Raw genomic sequence first — 24,639 nt, forward strand, 5'->3', positions numbered from 1 at the left:
AGTTTTAGAGATTAAGTCAAAATTCGTCACAGCCCCCTCTCTCACCCTACTACTATCCTTTCTTCCCTGCTCCTTCCTTCAGCGGTTATATTCCTGCTACATACATGTATCCATAAACAATACATAACATTGCTTCATGGATTTATTTTACATAAACGGAATGACTATACTTAGCATCTAAAAAAAGATAATTGTAAACAAAAGAACAATATTTATTAAAAGTAAAATGGATGATCGCAATAGCAGAAAGACTGGGAGGGGACAAATGGGAGTATACTATTATAAGATTCTTATCCTATACATGAAGTGACATAATAGCACTTAAAGGTAGACTGTGATAAGTTACAGAAGTAATCACTAAAATAACCAAACCAAAAGACAAAAAAAAGAGGAAAAGGGGAACAAAGAACAGATAGGACAAAGAGAAAACAAATGTCAAGATGGTAGATTTAAACCTAATCATATCAATAATTACATAAAACATAAATGGTCTAAACACCCCAATTAGAAGGCAGAGATTGTCAGACTGGATACAAAAGCAAGACCCAACTGTAAGTGGTGTATAAGAAACCCACTTCAAACATAAAGACACAAATAGCTTGGAAGTCAAAGGATGGCAATAGGAACACCATGCTAACAATAATAAAAAGAAAGCTGGAGTGGCTAGATTAATGTCAGACAAAGTAGATTTCAGAGCAAAGAATATTTCTTGGAATAAAGAAGGTCGTTTCATAATAAAAAAGTATTCGATATATCAGAAGGACATAATCATCCTAAGCATAACAGAGCTTCAAATAAATGAAGCAAAACTGACAAAACTGCAAGAAGAAAGAGACACAGACACATTTGTAGTCAGAGACTTCAAAAGCCCTTCTGTCATTAATTGACAGAACCAGCAAACAGAAAATAAGGACACGAATGACAGCACTCTCAACCAACGTGGCCCAAGTAACATGTATAGAACTCGCCACCCAACAACAGCAGAATACACATTCTTTTCAAGTGCACATGGAACATTTACCAAGATAAATGTATTGAGACCATAAAACAAGTCTCAATAAACGAAAAAGGATCCAAATCATTAAAAGTTTGTTTTCTGACCACAATGGAATGAAATTGGAAATCAATAACAGAAGGAAATCCGGGAAATTCACAAATATGTGGGAATTAAGCAACATGCTCCTAAATAACCCAAGGGTCAAAGTAGAAATCAAAAGGGAAATTCAAAAGCATTTTGAATGGAATGAAATTGAAAACACAACATGTCATAACTTGTGGAATGCCTCTAAAGCAGCATATGCATACTAGAAAAGGACAAAGGCCTCAAATCAATGATCACAGCTTCCACCCGAAGACACCAGAAAAAGAAGAGTGAATTAAATCCAAAGTAAGCAGAAGGAAAGATATTAAAGATCAGAGTAGAAATCAGGGAGATAGAAAAAAAAATAGAGAAAATAATGAAACCCAAAACTGGTTTTTTCAGAAGACCAATAAAATTGATAAACCTCTAGCTAGACTGATCAGGAAAAAAGAGGGAAAACACACATTACCAACCCGAGAAACAAAGGTGACGTCACTACAAATTCTACAGATAATAAGAAGGTAATAGGGGAATATTATAAAAAACTTTATGCCAACAAACTCAACAAATTAGATTAAATGGACAAATTCCTTGAAAGACACAAACTCAAAAAAAAATTGCCTGGATAGTCCTATAACTATTAAAGAAGTTAGATTTGTAGTTAAAACCTTCTCACAGGATATATTTGCAGGGCCCCCCTGGGGAACTGGGGGAAAATGCAGAAATGTTGGACTTCTCCATCTGGATTATTACTGATATTCTCACAAACATTGAGGACTAACAATTTGGTAGGATGAGCCCCTGATCTCGGGGAGTGCCCTTGTAAAGTTTGTTACTGCAAAGGAGAGGCTAAGCCTACCTATAATTGTGCCTAAGAGTCTCCCCCAGAGAACTTCACTGTTGCTCAGATGTGGCCTCTCTAAGCCCACATGGCAGGTGAACTCACTGCCCTCCCCAATACAAAGGACATGACTCCCAGGGGCGTAAATCTCCCTGGCATTGTGGGACATAACTCCCGGGGATGAGCCTGGACCCAGCATCATGGGATTGAGAAAATATTCTTGACCAAAAAAGGGAAGAGAAATGAAACAAAATCAAGTTTCAGTGGCTGAGAGATTTCAAGTGGAGTCAAGAGGTCACTCTGGAGGGCATTCTTATGCCCTATATAGATATCCCTCTTTAGTTTTTAGTGTATTGGAATAGCTAGAAGGAAATCCCTGAAACTGTCGAACTGCAACCCAGTAGCCTTGATTCTTCAAGATGATTGCGTAACTATGCAGCTTACATGGGGTGACTGTGGGATTGTGAAAAACCTCATGGCTCACACTCCCTTTGTCCAGTGTATGGACAGATGAGTAGAAATATGAGGACAAAAACTACATGAAAAACAGGGTGAGATTGGGGGGATGGAATGCTTTGGGTGTTCCTTTTTACTTTTATTTATTTATTTATTTTTGGAGTAAGGGAAATGTTCAAAAGTTGATTCTGGTGATGAATGCACAACTATATGATGTACTGTGAATAGCTGATTGTACACTGTGGATGATTGTAGGGTATGTGAATACATCTCAATAAAACTTTATTAAGATATATTTTTTATTTTAAAAAAATAATAAATAATATTTTATTATATATGTTTTATTTTTTATTATTTTTTAAAAAATAATAAAAAAAGAACAATCCCTTCCACTTAGGGAACAAAATCAAATACCATCTATTTTGAGAATACCCAAAAAGGAATCCTTTTTCATGTTTTTTAAATGCTATGATGGCGACTTTTGCCAAGGATACTTGGCACTCACTGCTCAGAATAAACTAGAACTGGACATTGATTCTGGGTTGGCCCTTTTACAGAAACTTTTATCCCAAGGACTCTACTAGTACAGGCACTCAAGAAATGTTCAACGAGCTAAACTTCAAGAGACTAACTTCTAACAAAGATTCAGAGCTAAAATAGTTCTTTGCTGGTCTTTCTTAATAGGTATTAAATAACTAAATGGTTTCAGACATATCTTAAGATAAACAAAAAACTGCTGCTTAAGGTCCTTCTGCATATAAACATATTAATAAATCAAAACACAAAACTTCAAAAAAAAACACCTTCTTACAAAGAAAACTCCAGATCCAGATGACTTAACTTGTAAATTTTACCAAATATTTAAGGCAGAAATAAACTCTCCCAGAAAACTGAGGAGAGAATAATTCTAAACGTATTCTATAAGGCCAGCATTGCTCTGATACTAAAACCTGAACAAGAAAAGGAAACTACAGACCGCTACCCCTCATGAATATTTATGCAAACCTTCTAAACAAAGTTTTAGCAAGTCAACTCCAACAATATATAACATCTACAAAAAACCCACAGCTAATATAGACTTAATAGTGAAAGAGAGAAAGCTTAGCCAAGATCTTCAACAAGGATGTCTGTTCTCACCCTTTCTATTCAGCACTGAATGGGAGAGTCTAGCAAGAACAATAAAGCAAGAAAAATAACAAAAAGGCATCCAGAGTGAAAGGGAAGAACTGGAACACTCCTCGACTGCTGGTGGGAATGTATGCTGGTCAAACCACTTTGTGAAAACACTTTGGTACTTTCTGAAAAGTACCAGCATTCCACCCTTAGGTATTTACCCAAGAGAAAAGGAGATCTGTGTCTCTACAAAATCTTCCGTGTTAAAGATGCTCATCACCATTAACCATTAGGGAAATGTAGGTCAGAACTACAGTGAGATACCATTTCACACCCACTAGAATGGCCACTATTAAAAAAAAACAGAAAACTACAAGTGCTGGAGAGGATGTGGAAAACAGGAACACTCATTCACTGCCGGTGGGAATGTAAAATGGTGCAGCCGCTGTGGAAGACAGTTTGGGGGTTCCTCAGAAAGCTAAGTATAGAACTGCCATATGACCAGGAAATTCCACTGCTAGGTATATGCCCAAAAGAATTGAAAATAGGGACTCAAACAGATATTTGCACACCTATGTCTACAACAGCATTACGCAATTGCCAAAAGATGGAAGCAACCCAAGTGTCCATCAACTGATGAAGGGATAAACAAAATGTGGTCTATACACACAATGGAATATTACTCATCTGTAAAAAGGAATGGAGTTTTGATACATGTGACAGAATCTGGATGAACCTTGAAGACATCATGGTGAATGAAATAAGCCAGACACAGAGGGATAGATACTGTATGATTTCACTTACATGAAATAACTAGAATATGCATATGCATAGAAACAGAAAGTAGATTAAGGTTGCCAGGGGTTGGGTGGGGGGAATGGAGATGGGGAGTTAATGCTTAATGGGCACAGGGTTTCTGTTTTGGTGCTGAAGTATGATGAAAAGTGCTGGTAATAGGCGGTGGTGATAGTAGCATCACACTGTGAATGTAATTAATACTGCTGAATTGTATACTTAAAAGGGGTTAAAGTGGCAAACTGTATGTTGTATATATGTTACCACAATAAAAGTTTTAAAAATCTCTTCACATTGTACACTTTCAATCTGTACAGTCTGCTGTCTGGAGAACAGGGGCATGACATAATTAGCTCTGCATTTTAAACAGATCATTCAGAAAGCAGTGTGCATTCAGAACAGTCAGAAAGGTCTGAGGACCGCCAGGAGAGAATGGAATCCCAGAAGCCAAGGAAAGAGTGTCAAAATCAAGGGTGGGATAAACAGGGTCCAGGCCACAGAATAGGATATTGAGCATGGGTAGGTGTTTGGGGGCTCGCTCTTCAATTCACCAGGAAAAGTCACCCCTCTTCTGTTGGCGATGCCACCTACTATCCAATTGGAGTGCTACATGATCCTATACTGTCTTCAATCTCATAAGGTCGAGATGACATTAATAAGAATTAATGGACCTGGTCCATTTTTCCACTAATTAAATTGCTCTGGCTGATCTCCAGTGCGTATATCACTAACCCAGCATCACCTGTGCTGGCAAGTAAATGCCATTTCATTTTCTGGATCTCTATAAGGCAAAGGGTACTCATTAAACTTACCAATGGCCTTGATTGATTCTCCTGGAAAAAGCGGCGCTTCTTCCACCTGTGCCAGTTTATTCCCATCCCTTAGAGCCTGATGAAAAACAAAACAGGAGTAAATCTCACTTCTCTCTGTATACCTGGGGTGAATTTTGATATGCTGTGCTCTTGCTACAGGGCTACAGAAGCGTACAAAATGTATGCACCACATACCGCCCCCCCCCCCCCGCCTTTTAAAAGACAATTTCAAAGCTCAGCATCACAGGACACCATGCTGCATATTCTAGCAACTTGTTACAACACATTTAAATTTCAGTTAGAAAGCATTAATACAGAACTGGCTTGACGTGACAGATACTATAATCACTACACAGACAGCTGTAAAAGGTAACTTCAGAATTTGGAAATAAGGACAGAAAAAGTTACCTTCTGAGCATGAAACTAATACAAATAAAACAACATTGGATGTAGGTGCTGAGCTATCTGTAGAAATGACTGGGCCTACGTGATGGTTTGGGAAACATCTAATTAGAGCAAGCAAAGAAGGGTCTCAGGAAGATAACCTGACTAAGGAAACCCCTGGGCGTCCACACTGCAGCCCAGCTCCCTGCGGAGAGTGGGAATGTCAGTGTTTGTCCAATCCAGGCCACGAGAGCATGCTCACCAAGCAAACTGCTACTGAAGCCTTGGGTTCCCGGAGGCCCTGGAGGGCGGGAAGGACGCAGGCCCACATTTCTTATGACCAGGTTGCCACTGGGGTCCAGCAGCCAGTCTCCTGTGAGCCGGCTGGAGAGAGCGAGCTAATAATCTCTCAGTACTGGGTAACCCAGGGGAGCTGAGAACAAACGGTGTTCTCCAACTACAAAGCTAGGGACCCGAGACTGAACTCCTTGAGGTGGAGCCAAGGAAACCAGTTGTTTTCTCCTTGGCATGTCTGACAGAATGTGTCATGAATAAAAATAAGGTGATCAAAAAACAGCAATTCCCAAGCTGTGTTTCATATAGCATTAATTTTCCAAGACATATGAATAAGTCTTCTTGAAAAACAACAACCAGAACGACGACGACAAACAAAGCAAAACCAAACAAAAACCATTTGGGAAATGCTAGGTTAAACAGAACAGGTTAAGCTGGGATTTTTTTTTTTTTTACTGAGACTTTGTCTTTTAGTGTGTTAATGTACACGGAATCCGCAAGAGGGCGCTAGGGTACGTAGCATTTCCCATACCTAGTCGGCCAAGGACTGCTTTTTCCAAGGAACACCTGTTAATATCGGGAAGGATACTAGTGCTCCACGGAAAAGAGGTCGGGCAAGACCAAGTTTCTCAGCATAATTTTGTAAAGCAAAATATTTTAAATCGATGCCTTTTATAGTTTTAATCTAATTATTGAAAATCCAAAATAACAGTTATTATTTTCATAGTTTTAAGAATATTGCAATATGTTTTATTAAAGGGACTTAAAGGTCAATTTTAGAACAGTAGTTTCATCAACGTTTTATAAAAGAAACAAAAAAGTCAAAATATAAATAGCAAATTTAATGCTAAATGCTGATCAAGGGTTTGTCTGTTCTACTGGGAAGGCACAAAAGACAATCCATCTTCCTTATCAAAATGTGCACACTTAGAATAGTAGAGATTAGAATTCATTTTTACCATCAAACACTTTATTCAATTTGAATGTTTATTTCATGTTCACTTTTAAGACACTTTTCAGCCAAAATGTTTAGGGAGTAAACATGTTAAATGGGATGTGGAGAGTCATTTCTTTTTATAGTCGCACCTGATCTGGAAGTATCTCTTTTGTGCAATAAGGCATAATCAATATTTATACTTTTAAATGTCCAGTTTTAGGAACACCAAAAGATCACCAATCTTACAAGAAGCCTTAATCTGAAGGTCTACTTCCCTTAATTTATTGCCTGAACTAAATAATGACTAATTTTAAAACACAGTTAAAAGGTTAAAAAAAGAAAAGCTATTTTAATACCAGAGTTTTAAATGACTCCCAATGTTATGTTGCGAAAGCTTATCATATATTATACACAAGTTCCTTAACACTACTGTAACTTACATTTTTTTAAAATGGGGATAAGCTATTTAAAATATATTTACCAAAGCAAGCTGTTTTAATCAACTGAATCTGGAAGGGGTAGGAGAAAATTTGATTCACTTGAAGCTTTATAGCAAGCCACATCAAATATTTAAAAGTCCTCAACCCAGGACTAGCTAATAGAATGTTACATACGGGAGACAGCAAGGCGCTCAAGGTTGAAGATCTAACGTTTCTCTTCCAATAGTCATGTCAAGTTTGGCTCAAAAAGCACAAATGCCTTGGTGAGACATAAATAGTGAGACAAACCCCTTGCTAATAATAATAGAATGTAGGGTATCTTTTTAAATGATGAAAAAGCAACTACCAGAATAAAACAAATGAATGACACCACTGCTTCCGATTTCCCCACAAGAGGTTCATTTTGTAAAGGAAAGACATTTAGCTTCAGCCTGTGAACTCCAGAGAAGAGTGCCTAAAGGCTCGTGCTTTGTGAGTAGGGTAGTGTCCCCTGACAGAGCTGGGTTAGGAGGTGTGGCTCACACTTGTGCTATATTAAGCATTTACTGCAACTACCACATGGGACAGAACATGATTTGATTCTTGATTTATCCAACCCATGTACAGCATGATCAGAGAATGGAATACTCTTGTAAATCAAATTTGATATCCTCACTACACCCATTCTTCTCGGGGCATTTGCTCAGAGAGCTGCCCAATTGAGGAGTTCCCTCTGATGATCCCATCTGACCCCTGTCCTGGTGACCCTGAGTCCAGCTGACGGCCCACCAGCTCCCTGAATCTGTCCTGAACTGCTCCAGCCCACCCAGATTGCCAGGGCCTCTCCACTTCACCAACACTCAATACCTGAACCCCCTCCTCCTTGCTGTTCTCCTCATCCCCCCTCTAAACTGCCAGGGGACAGTTTATAATAATGGCTGCATGCCCGAAGCAATGGTTTTCAGACTGGGCTCTTCCAGGTGCTTTGGGGGTCTCAAGGGAGAGTGGGGCTGCGTGGCGGTGCACGGAGGCACAGCTAAGTACCTGGGGCTTCCCAAGCTTCCCTGGAGCGGCTCTTTCACAAGCTTTCGGGAAAGTTCTGCTTTGAAAGTCACCAGAGAGCATAGCAGAATTGAGCAAGAATACCCGATGACTGAGTTTTTCCACAAATAACTACAGGGCATCAGGTATTGTGCTAGACCCTGACCACATCCCCTCCAGGGGTCAGCACATGCCTCGGTTGCCTCTAAGTCTTTGTAAGGGCACCTCGGAATCCTGTAGCAACCGATGGTCATTAGTTTTAAACAGCAATAACCTTCTCTGGGGAAACCGAGAAGCACAGAGGAACAAATTTCCAATTGACAAAATGTTGGATAAACCAATTTTTGCAAATAATGTCAAAATGGAATCTACCAAACTTGAACATGAGGACACTACTAGTAGTTGTAAAAGCATTTGGAAAGCTTGCTCATCATCTAGAACTCTAGTATGAAATGGCTTCTAAATACACAATCTGTAGCTACAAACAGATGAACACGTAGAACTTGCCACCTGGTCAGCTTCAGCTTCAGAAGGGTAGCCATTGTGTTCTTCCTGAATCTCCTGCACAGCACCAGGTGCATGGACAAGAGAAGGCAAAGGAGAAAGAGAAACACGTGCAAACAGACAGGTGAAAGGATGGAATTTCTTTTTTTTAAAGAGACAGTAAGCATGTAAAAGTTGACACACCTTTCACGGCTTTGCAACTCACAACATTTCCCCCCTTGCAGTTAAGAAACCAACACGTAGGCCATCTATAGCATCCTTGGCCGAAAATGAAGTATCTGTTCTGTGTTTGTGATGGGCAGAAAAATGAAAAGCAAACAAATACCATGGATTCCAAAGAACGTACTGTCTTTTTAAAATCAAGCAATACTATGGTGTATAGCAAAGAAACAAAGTAACAGACACATGTTATGCTCATAGAAAAGAAAGCATACCACAGAAAGTAGGGGAAGGGCAAAGTCAAGCCAAAACACAAAGCAAGTGCAGAGACATGCATCCTCAACACAGTAAGTGTTCCTACCCTTCAAAGAACGGTTGGATTGCCCAGGGACAACTCCAGTGATACAAACAAGATGTCCTGATCTTATATGTGTGTGCGCACACACACGCATGCACATATCACATGCACATAGGTATGTATACTCTGTTACCTTATTGTGTATTAAATATTATGATTTATGAATAATGCCATATTAAATATTTCTAGTTACAGCTTCAAAGGAACAGTTAAAAGATCAAATATTTAAATTTAAAAAATCTTTTCCAGTCCCTTTAAAGCATACTGTTCCTAATTTAATTTCTTCATGGAATCAACTATTTTGTCAATCTTTAAAAACTGGACTTTTAGTTCAGCAGCTGGTATAAAGAATATGAAAACTGAAGATGACAAGATCATAATCTCTTAGAACCATAACAAGTTTCTGGGACTGAAAATATTAAAATTTATCTAATATATTTTTATTTCATGAAATTTTGGTTCCAATGACTATATTTCTTAAAAAGCAACCATTGAAGAGGTGGCAGAGCTTTGAAAGGATTTACTATTTCTCACCTTTAATTTCTGTCAATAAAGCACAAGAGCTACTTAACACATTTTTACATATTATCACCATATTGAATTTAGTACACAGTACTGAGAGTGTAATTTTTAAAATGCAGCCAATGTTTTGAAATTTCCATTTTTTAAGTACAAATAAAACGGAATCATTCTTTGATAAAAATTTTTAAACATAAACAAAAAAATGAATGAACAAACAGGAAGCATTTTAAAGTCCATGCAAATGTAAAGCCAAACACTAATATTTAACAGTGTGACTCAATGAAAGAAAATGATTCCCATGAGCAAAAGAAAACATGGTGAAAACAAGATCAAAAAAAGATAAACCAAGGAGAGTCATAAAAATTTGACTTAACCTGCTTATTTTATACTACTTCATTACCTTTGGTAAGATTAAAATTTAACCCCAAAGTCATTACATGATACTGTCAAAATCTACATTGTTTTCATTTAATGGAAAATAGGTTAATTTTCAACGTCTGAGGCTAAGGTTTAAATGCATGCACATTACCAATCTTTGTCTTGCTTTATGAATGTTCTGAAATAAAGGGAAGGAAAATCATGAGGAAAACACAAACTATAATCTACCAGTTGTAACAGCTACATCTGTATTTTAAGGAATACTAGATGGGGCTGATTTTGCTAAATTTATGTCCAAGATTAGCACATCTGCTTTTTGGGTGCAAACACGAACATGAACTGCAATCTTACTTGGATAGGATGGACAACCATTGACCACTTGCTTTTAGCTCAATTCTTTCGCATGAATTACACGACAAACAAGCTTCCAACAGGACTCTGTAGGCCTAGCCTTTTGAGCCCCCGCCATGAAGGCTCATTTGGTCAGGATTCGTGTAATACAACAAAAAGCCAGTATTGCCCATTGATAACAATTTTAACACCCTGCCCTCACACACGTCTGCTTTTGTTGCACATAAAAACACTGTATAACAAATAAAGCGCTTCTAGTGAACACTGAAAGCTATGACACAGCAGAGCAAATTGATCTGAGTGACTCATAAACACCAGTGAGAAGGTAGAGAACACTAAGTAGACTAAGTGTCCACTAAAGCACAGACACACAAGGAGGCCCGCGTGCTGAAAGCCGAACACCCTTACCCTTATGTCAGGCCTCCTGAAGACCTGTCAGTTAAAATACAGAACATCATCATCATGGACACGTTCACCTTACTACCGACCTGTGAAAGATGGCGTTAGGTCGAATAGCCATTCCCTAAGAAACATCATACTCCTCTAGATAAAGCCAACCAGATCAATCCTAATACATTTGCCCTCTAAGTTTCATTCCATAGCAAATCAATCCTAACACATTTGCCCTATAATTTTCAGGCAAGTCTATGATTTGGACAAACGTTTTGCCCTTAGGTTGAGACAAACTGAATTACTTTAAACATAAGCTCCTTCTGTCAAATGCTATTACAAGCTATTGTGAACAGGCTATGTTTGAAAAGTTCATTTATACATCCCTTTGGAATGCTGAATATATTTCCCCCCATAGAAACAATGATACAAAATGGCAGTTATGCTCCCCAAATAGCCCACCAAAACAAAACAACCCATAAATAGCCCACCCATATTTGATTGAGAGCACAGCTCAGCTCTAACATCAATGGCATCGCAAAACCTAGTTAAGCACAAATCTCAACCTGGTTTCTATTGAAATTATATTTCTAATTCCTTCATGAGACTCCGGACACACCTCCTGGGGAGGCCACCCAGCACCTGTCAGGTGGGAAGGGGCAGCTCCAGGCAGGAGGAGAGAGCTGGCTCGTCCTGGAGGGGGGAGGTCGAGCTGTATGGCATCGGGGGACTGACTTCAGCAATGTCCCCCCACCCCCCATGGCCCACTGAAAGGACACAGCCCACAGAATGAGACTTCTGGAAAGTGAAGGGTGGTGAGTCGTCTGGGGAACACTTTTTAATTGTCTCTGCTCCCCATTCCAAAGTCTGAAATTCTAGACTCAACCATTATATGTGCCATGAAAAACACATCCAAAAAACCCCACAAACCACCAGATGTTCTTATTAGCTTCATAGATTTTACTCAGGATAGACAAGAAGATCACATGAATACAAAGATACAGACTTCAAAAAAACATCACTGTATCATCATGAAAAGAAAATACTCTCTGAAATGGAAAAGTTTTGGTAACAAATGGTGGTGATGGTAGCACAACATTATGAACGTAATTAACAGCAATGAATTATATATTTGAATGTGGTTAAAAGGGAAATTTTAGATTAGATAATGTTACTAGAAAAAAAAATTTTAAAACCCCATAGCTCGGGTACAAAACAAACAGGGAACCCTAATGTACCCCAGGGACCATAGTTAGTAGTATAATTATAATAATATTCTCTTATTAATTGTAACAAATATACCATACTAATACAAGGTGTTAATAATAGGGAGGTACATGAGAACTCTATTTTCTGCATGAATTTTCTATAAACCTACAACTTCTCTAATTAAAAGAAAAAAGTATTCTGAATTAAGTGATGCTCAGCCCAAAGAGAATTAAAGCTCGGGAGCTCCTAAACATAGACTATTTAGACTAAGATGCTTAAACCTGTCTTTTTTTGGGTGGGTTGGGGTGGGGTGATGGACACATTTATCATCCTAATTGTGGTGATGGTTTCACGAGAGTTTTTACATGTCAAAACTTATCAAATTGAACACTTTAAATATGTGCGGTTTATTTTTTATCAATTACACCTCAAAAGTTGGCCAAAAAATAAACAAACAACGAGATACCACTGCACACCTATTAGAATGGCTAAAACCCAGAAAGCTGACAGCAGCAAATGGTGGCAAGGATGTGGAACAACAGGAAGTCTCATTCATCACTGGGAAGGAATGCAAAATGGTAAGCCGCTTTGGAAGACAGTTTGGCAGTCTCGAGTCCACAATTGTGCTCCTAGTTATTTATCCAAATGAGCTGAAAACTGATGTCATACAAAACACGAATGCTTACAGTAGCTTTATTCATAATTGCCAAAAACCAGAAGCAATCAAGATGTCCTTCAAAAGGTGAATGGATAAACTGTGATATAGCCATACAATGGAATATTATTCCATGATAAGAAGAAATGCGCTATCAAACCACGAAAAGCCATGGAAAAACGTTAAATGCATATTGCTAAGTGAAAGAAGCCAGTCTGAAAAGTCTACAGACTGTGTGACTCCAACCATATGACACCCTGGAAAAGGCAAAACTATAGAGACGGTAAAAAGATCAGAGGTTCGAGGGAGATGGGGAGCAATGAAGAGGTGGCGCCCGGGGGATGATTAAGGCAGTGAAACTATTTTATATGACACTGTAATGGTGGATACGTGACATTACACATTTGTCAAAACCCACAGAACCATGCGACAGAAAGAGTGAGCCCTACCGTAAGCTAAGGACTTCAGTCAATAATCAGGTATCACTGTTGGTTCACCAACTGTAACCAGTGCACTCTGGCCTCCGTTTTTTTGCACAGAAATCGGGGGGAGTCAACCGAATGCCTGCGAGGTCCTGATGTGGATCAGATTATCTAAGCCTCATTAGAAGACTTCAGAGAACGTCTCCCAGACCGGGCCCTAGGGTGGTGCAAATATCAGAATACTGGTTAAAGAAAGTGCTCTGGAGTCGAATCCCAGCTTCACTCTGCAGCCTCCGAGAATCGTGGCCTCCTCATCTCTAAATTGGGGGTGCTAACTGTACGTCCCTCGCAGGTTGTTGGGAGGGTTAGTTCAGTTAAGGTACTCCCTCAGGTTCCATTTTAGTCCCCGCTCGGGCGTCCCCAGCAGACAGGCGAGGGCCTCCTCTGGCCCCTCAGTCCCAGTGCATTTGGGTAAGGGGGCCGTCTGCCTGCCGGAAGGGGACAGCCTTGGCTCTGAACCAGTAGCCGGTTCACCTGTGTGGGCCCTGCCCCCAAGGGAGAGGCCACAGTTGTCCCGGGCTGCCTTTGGGTGCATGTTTAACTCTGCCACGACACTTGGACGCACACCTAAGCCACACCCTCCAAGACTGTTTTTATCAATCAATAAAACTGATATTTGGGTCTAAGTCCGTTGGGCTCCTGTGTCTTAATTCTTGATATGGGAACAGCTGACACCCCTAAATCCCCAACAGTGTGAAAGTATTTCATTAAGTTTTTTTTTTTTAATCTTCATTTTATCGAGATATATTCACATACCACGCAGTCATACAAAACAAATCGTACATTCGATTGTTCACAGTACCATTACATAGTTGTACATTCATCACCTAAATCAATCCCTGACACCTTCATTAGCACACACACAAAAATAACAAGAATAATAATTAAAGTGAAAAAGAGCAACTGAAGTAAAAAAGAACACTGGGTACCTTTGTTCATTAAGTTTTTAAACACAGCCAGTGCTAGCAATAACAAGCCTTTGTTGCAGGCCTCCTACATGCCAGGCACTGTGCTAAATGCTTTCTTTACATGTGTTTCCTCTACCCTCCCAGCCACCCCAAATTACAAATGAGGAAACTGAGGCAGCGAGCGGTGAAGTATCTTGCCCAAGGTCATACAGCCAGCAACAACAGAGTGGGGATTCAAGCCCCAGCTGTCTGGCTTTTTAGCACACATGCTGCCGACCTTGGCCCAGCCCCACCTAAACCTGTTCCCCTTCTTCTGGTGGCCAAGGAAGTCTCGGTTCCCAGAATGCCTCGCCCCGCCCTCCTCACTCCTCCCACACTTTGTTTACAGGTCTATTTTAACACTCAACACAGTCCAGTCTGTACCATAATTACATGTGTTTCTTTCCTCACTGTGAATTCCATGCAGGCCAAGCCCAGCTCCTTGCACTTAATAGGTGCTCATATCATGTTTATAGAATTGGATTAGTGTCCAGCAATTATAACATTCATCTTGTATTTGCTTTGACAGATCATACAAATTTCTGCAGAGTAATAATGCACAATGAGCACTTGTGTGTGTTTTATACATATGTTGCCTCATTTAATACATTAAACCTCTGCTGTGATACCCATTATACAGATGAGGACACTGAGGCTCAGCAAGGTTAAGTATCTCATTAGGCAGCTAGTCCATGCTTTGCTCCAACTCCAAATCTCATGATCTTTTCAATAAACCATATAAGACAAGTCGAATTAGTCAAATAGATATTGTTTTTTTTAAATAAATGGGCTCTCTTTAAATCTATTCAAGATGGGTACTTTGAACTCATTACTTAGAAGTCTCTAAGAGGCTTCTTTTCAAGAAAAGACAGTAAACAGTATCGGAGTAAAAGCCCCCACACTTTTCTGTTTTAGGTATAGTGTATAAATAAAGTAATTTTGCTTTGGCATGCAGATATAAAATAAGTTAAAAAGAAGTTTCACCCTGAGAAGCTGGGAATGTGCCTCTTGTTGCAGTAAAACCGGGCATGTTGTGTAGGCGCCTCACCAACCAGCAGTCCACACAGCTGGCACTCACCAGCCAGCCTGAGTCAGAGGCCAGGGACAGGCCAAAAAAACTGTCCAATAGTCCAGTGATCTTCCTGACACAATTTCCAACGAGTATTTCCATCAAAATACAATCCAGGTCTGCAGAAGACAGGCCATGCCTGAACCCTGCCTGGGTTGGACACTGGCCTGGGCTGCCCACCCAGTGGATTTAAATCACTCTAGGAAGCCCTCCAGGAAATCTGGCAAAAGAGCAGTTCAATTCCATTCTTGCTGAGGTATGCGAGCCTCAATTTTCACTTACAGAAGGAATGAGTATATTTGTAATTGAAATTAATAGAAGGGTAATTGTTGATACCATTTTAGTTAACACAACTATATAATATTTATTAGCATAACTGTATTTTTCATTTAAATAATACTGGTGTATCATGAGTTGTTATGAGTATTAATCAAAAATTTATTTTACCTTCAATTTAGAATTATTCAGAGTCCATAAAAATCTTGACTTTTTAAAATTAAACTTTTTATTTTGAGATAATTGTAGATTCACATACAATTGTAAGAAATAATACAGAGAGATCACATGTACCCTTTATATAATTTTCCCCAGTGGCAGCATATTGCAAAACTATAGTACAATATCACAATCAGGTTATTGACATTGATACAGTCAAGGCGTAGAACAATTTCATCACCACAAGGATCCCTCATGTTGCACTTTTATAGCCACATCCACTTCCCTTCTGCCCCTCCCCTTTCTTAACTCCTGACAACCACTAATCTATTCCCCATTTCTATAATTTTGTTATTTCAAGAATGTTATATAAATGGAAGCATACAGTAAGTAACCTTTTGGGATTGGCTTCTTTCACTTAGCATCATTCCCTTGAGATTCATCCAAGCTATTGTGTGTTTCAATAGTTATTTTTATCGCTGAGTACTATTCCATGGTATTGCTGTACAACAGTCTGCTTAATCATACACCTAATAAAGAACATCTGGGTTGTTTCCAGTTTTTGACTATTACAGGTTTTTGTGTGAACATAAGTTTTCATTTCTCTGGAACAAATGCCCAAGAGTACAATTACTGGGTCATGTGGTAGTTGCTAATATAGTTTTTTTTAGAAACTGCCAAACTGTTTTCCAGAGTGCTTTTAATTTCAACCTGCCTATATTGTTATATTTGACATGAGTTCCTTGTACACAGCATATAGCTGAGCAATGGTTTTAAATCCACTATCAATCTCTGTCTTTTAGTTGGTATACTTAGACCATTTACATTTAATGGCAGGGCTTAAGTCAGCCATTTTATTTTTTTCTGTTTGTTCTTTTTGTTTTGGGTTTCTCTGTTTTCTTTTCCCTGCTTTCATTGGGAATTATGTTATGAGGCCTGGGATGTTACTTAAACCTCTTGTTTCAGCAGGCTTTCTCTGACACTGCTCCAGCAGAAGAGGAGCACTGCCTTGTTACTAGCAAGTGGGGAGCAGAAGTCCAGGTTCCCAACCCAGCCTCTACTGACACCGAAGGGAGGGGGCTCCATGGTCCTGCTGGGCGGTGGGGGGAGTTCTAGCTCCCCACTAAGCTTCCTTAGTGGCTGGGAGGGGTAGGGGTGCCTCGTTGCTGGCCTCCTTGACACCACAGTGGAGAGGGGAGCCTCATTACAAGAGGGGCCTCCTCTGACACTGCCCCAGCTGGGAGGTAGAAGGGTTGCCTCATTTCCACCAAAGAGGGGTGGAAGTCCAGGCTCCCAACAGGGTCTCCACCGACACCACAGGGGAGGAGGCCTTGTTACCAGCCAGAAGGGATAAAAGTCCCAGCTCCCTAATCTGTCTCCTCTGACACCACCCCCGCAGGGGGTTTGGGGTGCCTCGTTACAGCAGGGCAAGGGTATAAGTCTAGGCTCCTCACTTGGCCTTTGCTGGCAGGATGAGTGCGGCCATGGTCTTCTCTGCGGAATTTGGCTGGAGTAGAGTGGTTAGTGTCTAAATGTTTTCGGTTTCCGTTTTGCTAAGCTGCCCTTTTCCTGGTCCTTTGGCTAGAGAGAGTAGGCTTTTCTTGTCTATAGCCACTGGCATTTCCAGGTTCGCTGGCTTCTTCAACAAATTTGGGATATATGTGGCAAAAACAAAACCTAGACAACTTGCCACCGTGTCATTCCTTGGGTCCTGAGATTCCTAGCCAGTCTGCCTCCTCTCTGCCTTTTGGAGTGTTTTTGTGTTTATTTTATAGATAGTGTCCAGAGTTCTTAGTTATACTCAGCAGAAAAAATAGGGGAAAGTATGTCTATTCCATTTTCCCAGAAGCAGAAGTCCAAATCTTGACATTTTAAAGGAGTAATTCTTCCTCATAAGTAACCCTGGGAAATAGGAGAGTATTTTTCTACCCATTTAATTCTGTGGTTATAAACTGAAGGCCTATTGCTCAAACAGGCAGTAGAAGGTTTGTTTTTGAATTTAATTGCCTTTAGGGGGCATGTTTATTCTACAGTTCCTCATAGCTCCCCACCCCCCACCCCAATGCCTGCCTAGCTTGTAAACTGCCCTGTGTAGGCATTTAAAATTTGCAAGCCCCAATTTAACAAATAAGTCGGGAGACCAGGCCATCAGTAATGGATTCTGGCCACGGATTCTGAAAGATCATGCTCCGATTTCCCTTTCACAGACTTGTACTCTCAATTTAAGAAATACTAACCAATACCTAGCTAAAGCATATTGAAGCTTTTCCCATCCCTCTGGAAATTTTTGTTAAGGATGCAGAATTTAATCACTATACTAAGCAGGTTAAATGATTAAACTTAGTAGGAGACCCTCTCCATCTTCCCCTTTGTCTTTGGAAAGCTTAGAGAGGAGCTGCAGCTCCTGTGTGTGCCTGGGGGGAGGAGGGAGAAAGGGGAAGAGAGGGCAAGCAGTGACGGCGCTGGTGGTGGACTGACAGGAAGGAAGACGATCACACTAAAACCATAGCAGCCTCGTTGCCATAAGGCTGGCCAAATCAAACCCTTTTGGACACAACAGAATTGAAGAATATCCTAGGGGAAAAAAAAGCATTTATAGGCTTATAATCTAGTCCAATCCCTCTTATCCTTACAGATAAGGAAACTGAGACTCAGAGATCACAAGCTTACCACGCTAACCAGTACTGTTCTTACTATTCTGTCATGTTTCCTCTTACTGGTTCAGTTCTACTTTCCAAAAAATGGAAGCTGTGATCAACTGTGTCAATTCTAATTGTTCCTAAAAATGTTTCATTACCTTCAGGAACAGCATTATTTCATCTAATCTACAGCCAATTACATTCAGATCTTGTTCTTAAATTTATTGACAGATTCTAGAGAGATTTTTTTTTTATTGTTTGTTAACCTAGTAAAAATGAAAGCAATTGAGTTGGTAGTGAAGTAAAGTGGGGTACTTCTAGTAGTCTTAATTGTCAGGCTCATCTTCAGGATGACTCGATACTAAAGCAGGCATCTATCCATTTAGTTGATCCACAATTCGGCATAATAGCTAGCTACTCTTTCAGCTTGGACAGTGTTTCCCAAACTCTATCACTTCACAGATCACCTTGACAAGTTTTGCCCACTGAATCTGCTGGACCTTCAGGGCTGACCCCATGTAATGTCTTCCACGCCAGAGGGGTTCCGAAAGCCCATCTCGGGTATGCTGATTTTAAGAACTATTTTATAAGTACCATGTAAAATTATCCTTGTGGTTGAGGAGCTTTTATGCTTTTATTATTATTTAAAAAAACAGATAAACAAAACAAACCCTCTCTCCTTGAAGAAACCATAACAATGCCTGAACTATAAATTTAATGCCAATGTTCCAGACTTGGATACAGGGCAAATACAACAAACAGTCTATTTGTAAATAGACTAAAATCAAAGAAACTTAGTTACTTTGTGTTAAAGTACAGATTCAGTGTGACCTATTAAAGGTTAGAAAGCTACGCTCACAGCCAACATTCAATCCTGCATAGAACCCACACAACACTAACAACTAGTCAACAATAACAAAAGCCGTACAGTTAATTCATAATTGTCTGCAAAGAAAATCGCTCCAAGAGATCTGAGAGCCAGTTCCTGCTAACCTGGAACCTCGAGCCGCTCCGCTCAGCAGGGCAGTTTCTCAGCTAAGGTGGGGGCGTGTGCTGCTCAGTGATTAGCCCCCCAGGCATGGACGATGCAGCAAAATGCTTCTCCGGGCCATAGGCAGTGATTTTCCCAGCCAGGATTTAAGGACCAGGAGCCCGGCCCCTCCTGTGTGGGCTTACATGAAAAACAGATAGCAGGGAAATCTATTAAGAAATACACTGTCACTCTTCTAGCTGGGCAATTTATCCGATTTTCACTTATTCACAGATATGCTTTTCTTTGATAGGCATAATCAACAACATCGAAGGCGACCTCTCGAGTCACCTTCTGCACAGGTTATGTTACGAGCTAAAAGGAACTGAGGCGAAAGCCCCTAAACAAGGGGCAGCTGTTAAGAAATCAATTAGAATTATTCTTGTAGTTCTATAGAAAAGGTGAACAGTTTACAAGATTTTTGATAACTGGCAAGGACCATGATTTTGAGAGCCTGTTAACTGATGGTAGTCCAGGATACTAAATGTAATTTGCACAGACTTGTGAAAATCACTTATCTCATACTAGCAGGCAAAAATGATGATAATAAGCTAAAACCTCAATTCAAGCCAAAAAGAGTAGACTACAGAAATGGAAACGTGGTCTCATTTAATGAACTTGTTAATAACTAATTGACATTAAAGTCAAGTTCATCTTTAGCCTTCACATGATTCCATGAGTATTTATGGAGAGAAAAGCCCAGTCCCTGCTGCCAAGGAGCTTGTCATCCTAAACTTGAGAATAAGCAAGGAATCCAACTTCTAAAATAAACAAGCAGAGATTTCTCACTTTAGCAAAGACTAAAAAAATGAGGTTGCCCCTACAATACTCTTTTGAGATTTTGCAAGTTTTTTTCAGTTCAAGTTTCATACGTTAAAAGCCTGTTCAAGTTTTGCTGAATACTCACAGTTGGTACCTAAATACAAAAACAAATTGTAGAGTTAGGGAAATATGTCAGATGTTTTCTGAAAATCAAAGTAAATATATGCATTTTTATAATAAAATGGAATTTGATTTTTAGAAGAATGATCATAATCTAAAGACAGCTTCTCCTCTCAATTACAAATCAATGGCCAAATGTACTGGAAACCGGTAACGCATCTCTTCTGAACTGCAGCTCTAACAACAGAGAACATTCTCCCCTATTTCCCAAGCATATGGAATTGCGCATCGAGTCAAGGAATTAAATCTGCAAAGCTTCTTGACCACTCCATATATTGAAAATGAATTAAGCACTCAATATCACTTACCTTGTAATCTCTGGATACATTTTCTGATGTCACTGAACCTGAAATCTGACTAGAAATTGTAGCAGCTATAAGCTGTTTACACCATTCAACATGCGATCCTGTAGGACTAAAAGAAATAGTGTCATTAAAAATGTTTAAACATAGGCTTTTGGTGAGAACAATGAACACTGAATAGGGATATATGTACATTTTCTTTTTTAGATGAATGAACTTTTATTCAACCACTTGCTTATCTTTACATTTACTAAGAATTACGATTCTGACAACTAGGAAGATTATATTCCAGATTAATTTTAAATGAATCAACCAATTAAATATTTATTGTAAGATTCTAGGTATTAGTTGTTATTCTTTATCATTTAATGAAATTTTAGTCTATTATAATTATATGGAATGAATATTTCAAATGCAATCTACAGAAAATTAATTCCAAAGTGAAATATATATCGAGTTGTATCTTCATAAAAAGGATAGTTTTGTAATATGTATTTTATAGCATCTGCTTTTCAAGGATTCAATTTCACATTGGTATTTTTAAATCTAGGAAACACTGTAATCAAAGTGACTCAATGGAATGAAGTTAACTGTAAGATTTTATAACGAACAGACTAAAAAACAAAACAAAACAAAACATAATAATATAATGAACAGACTAGAAAAATGAGTTCTGCCTGCAGTAATAATGCTACCTTACATTTCTCTTTGTGCTTTGACAACCTACAGAAGCTCTTTGCGTCCATTATTATATCTGAGCCTCCCAACCACTGTGTCACAAGAAGGCAGATTGGGAACTAGCCAACTCACTTTTGAGAAGAGAAACCTGAAACGCAGAGGTGATGTGCCCGCTAGAAAGTGGCAAGCCTGCCTCCAGCTCCACTATAGCTGTCCTTCCAGGACCTGGCACAACCAATAGTCCCCGAATCCCCGGGCTGAAGCCAGTGCCACTGATGCTTAGCAAACCCTCTTGCATGTGAACACAGCAATGTCAGGAAAGTGGCATCTTCCATTTGCATAGTGCGCTAAAGGGTTCAAAGCACTTCCATACCCTTGGCCTCACCGGGCGCCACAGTGACCCTGGGAAGTAGGCAGGAAAGATGTCATACTTCTTTTACACTGGGGACAACTGAGGCTCCAGTGTTCGTCCAAGGTTACACGGCTGGTAAGTGGCCCAACCAGAGCTCCCGATGACTGCCTGATTCCAGCACACTGCTGTGCTTTTCCTTACCCTGCCTTTCTTTACCTTCTTCTCTGTGGCCCCCAAGCCCCGATTAAAACAAACAGGAGGAACCCACCGTTGACCATGGGGAGCTGTTCTCTGCCCACACCCCTCCCCGTCTGCTGATAAGGGCCCTTCTCTTTCCTTTGGGGAACTGGCCCTCCCCACATCACAGGCACAGGCTCTGTGGGGGGTGGGGGGTGGACACTTGGATGCTGAGCTGCTAGAGGCTGCTCCCCACACCACCACCACGTTGAGGGACCCACAGAGACAAAAAGCAAGACAAGAGAAAAAAAAGAGATGAGGAGTTCTGACAACACTGCAAGGCTAGTTCCACCCGTGCTCGGGTATATAACCCAAGACACTTCCCTTCTGGCTTAAGCTAATGTGCACTGTGTTTTTTGTCACTTGCAACTCAAAGCGCCCTGGCTGACACAACTACAAGTGGCGTGGCGTAGGGGCCAGTAGATGGGAGGCCTGGATTCGAGTCCTGCGGCTGTCACCAGCTAGCTCTGTGACCTTCAGTAAGCCACATCCTCTTGCAGGACCTTGTCTCCATCATCAGTAAGAGAAGTTCAGAATTCAGAAGAGAGGGCAGGGCTGACGGTCCATGGGACATGACCAAACCAGGCCCGAGGAACCAAACTCTATGGCTCTGAACTGGGCAATCCTGACCCTGACGCCAACATTCCTACTAGCCATCTCCACTAGGCTGTGCCAGAGGTGCTGCCCATTCAACCTGCTGAAACTGGCATCACTGCTCAGCCCCACAACCCGCCCCTTCCTGTTTCCTAACTCAGGGAAAGGTACAGTCAAGTACCCAGGCATCCTGGGCCAGAAACTTGGATGGGGGGTTACCTTACAGTCCCCCCCACCACTTTATCCTCCATCTGAAGTCTCCCCGAGGCAGGTCACTTTTACCTGCTAACTGCCTTGAGAAGCCACCCTGTCCTATTCTTATCCCAATTCCCTTCTCCAGACCCCCATCATCCCTCTGATTTCTCCTCCTCATGAATATAAGCACCATCTGTGCCATTTTGGGTATATTATGTCCCGCCAAAAGCCATATTCTTTGATGCAATCTTGTGGGGGCAGATTGATTAATCTTTTTGACTAGGGTGTGACCTCTTGATTAGATGTTTCCATGGAGATGTGACCCACCCAACTGTGGGTAATACCTTTGATTAGACTACTTCCATGGAGATATGCACCCCGCCCATTTAGGGTGGGTCTTTGATTTAATCACCGGAGTCCTATAAAAGAGCTCACCAACAGAAGGACCTCAGAGCAGCTGAGAGGGACATTTTGGAGAGTAGCTAAAAGATTTATTTTGCAGACGGCTGCTGAAAGCAGACTTTTGCTAATGCTTTGGAGATGCTAGCCTAGAGTTTGCTCCGGAGAAGCTAAGAGAGAACAAAATGCCCCAAGAACAACATTTTGAAGAATGCACAGGAGCTGAGAGAGGAGCTGGAGCACAACCCGGGATCAGCAGACGCCAACCACGTGCCTTCCCAGCTAACAGAGGTTTTCCGGATGCCAACAGCCTTTCTCCAGTGAAGGTATACTTGGGTATACTCATGTTGATGCCTTAATTTGGACATTTTCATGGCCTTCAGACTGTAAATTTGTAACCAAATAAACCCCCTTTATAAAAGCCAATCCATTTCTGGTATTTTGCATAATAGCAGCTTTAGCAAACCGGAACACCCTCTATATGCCGATGACTCCCAAAGTTAGGCCTCCAGCCCAGACATCACTCCTGAACTCCAGGCTCATCTCAACCAACAGCCTCTTTGACACCTGCTCACAGACATATTTGCACCTGGCTTACAGTCATCTCCATCTCAGCAACACCATACCCCACAAGTCAATTACCTCGGAATATGACCCCTTCTCACTTCCTCTGCTCCATCACTATGGTCGAAGCCACTACGCTTTCACTTGGACTAACGCAGTAGCCTCTATCTGCCAGTCTCCCGGCTCCCACCCCTTCCCCATTTGATCTATTGTCCACACAGCTGGAAGTCTGCTCCAGATTATGTCCTCCTCTGCTCCAAAGCCCCCAATGGCTCCCCGTGGCACAGAGTCCTCCCCATGGCCTCCAAGGAGCTCCAGTATCTGCCTCTCGGACTTGACCTCATCCCCTACTGTTCTCCCCATGCCAATGACCCTGGTCTCCTTGCTGATTCTCAAACACTTCACTTACTCCCGCCCCAGGGCTCTTGCTGTCGCCCCACTATCTGTGTGGCTGGATCCCTCAGCAATTTCAGGTCTTTATTCAAATGTCCCCTTCCTCAGTTAGGCTTTCCATGGCCATCCTGTCTGAAATTCCGACACTGCCCAAAGCACATACCCCTAGCACTTTCTATATCCTGCTCAATTTAACGTTTCCCCCAGAACCGGTCACCGGCTAACATAGGTCACATCTTCCTTGTTCACTGTCTACCTCTCCCACTGAATGTTTGCTCCAGAAGGGCTGGGATTTGTGTGTGTTTGTGTTCACTGCTGTGTCCTCGGGCTCAACACAATGCCTGACAAAGAGTAGGTGCCCCTATGTGTGGAACAAATGAACGAAGGGGTAAACATGCTGATCACCTATGATCCCTGCCTCCTGTCCTGCACACTACTGTAACGTCTTCCTTCTAAAACGTCAACTGGATCCTGCAGCTCATCTGATTGAAATCCCCTTCTGGGTCCCCAGAGCATTTCTCATCCGAACCAGGACACTACTGAGGGTTGGAGGAGGATGCTTTTAATAATGACACTGCCCCCAACGGTAAACCAGGCCACACAGCAAGGTCCACCTTACTCATAGCCTTGGTGGTGGTTAAAAAGGCAGAATTCCAGGCTCTTCCCCAGAAATGGACTGACT

General features: G+C 40.9%; 1 protein-coding gene across 5 annotated transcripts in view; it reads right to left on the minus strand.

The window, feature by feature from the left end:
- Positions 1 to 24,639, minus strand: part of MTMR1 (myotubularin related protein 1) — a 57,238-nt gene that overhangs the window by 30,808 nt on the left and 1,791 nt on the right. For 2 of the 5 annotated variants that reach the window (XM_037821087.1, XM_037821085.1), the window contains exons 2-5: positions 20,552 to 20,657; positions 10,854 to 10,877; positions 8,684 to 8,734; positions 5,099 to 5,174 (exon numbers count right to left, since the gene is read on the minus strand). In XM_037821087.1, the coding sequence (XP_037677015.1) occupies positions 5,099 to 5,174; positions 8,684 to 8,734; positions 10,854 to 10,877; positions 20,552 to 20,657 (257 nt within the window). The remainder of the gene's footprint in view (positions 1 to 5,098; positions 5,175 to 8,683; positions 8,735 to 10,853; positions 10,878 to 20,551; positions 20,658 to 24,639) is intronic. The other 3 variants (XM_037821086.1, XM_037821088.1, XM_037821089.1) reach the window with 3 other exon arrangements.

Source organism: Choloepus didactylus, chromosome X (genome assembly GCF_015220235.1).
Source record: "Choloepus didactylus isolate mChoDid1 chromosome X, mChoDid1.pri, whole genome shotgun sequence".
Lineage (NCBI taxonomy): Eukaryota > Metazoa > Chordata > Mammalia > Pilosa > Megalonychidae > Choloepus > Choloepus didactylus.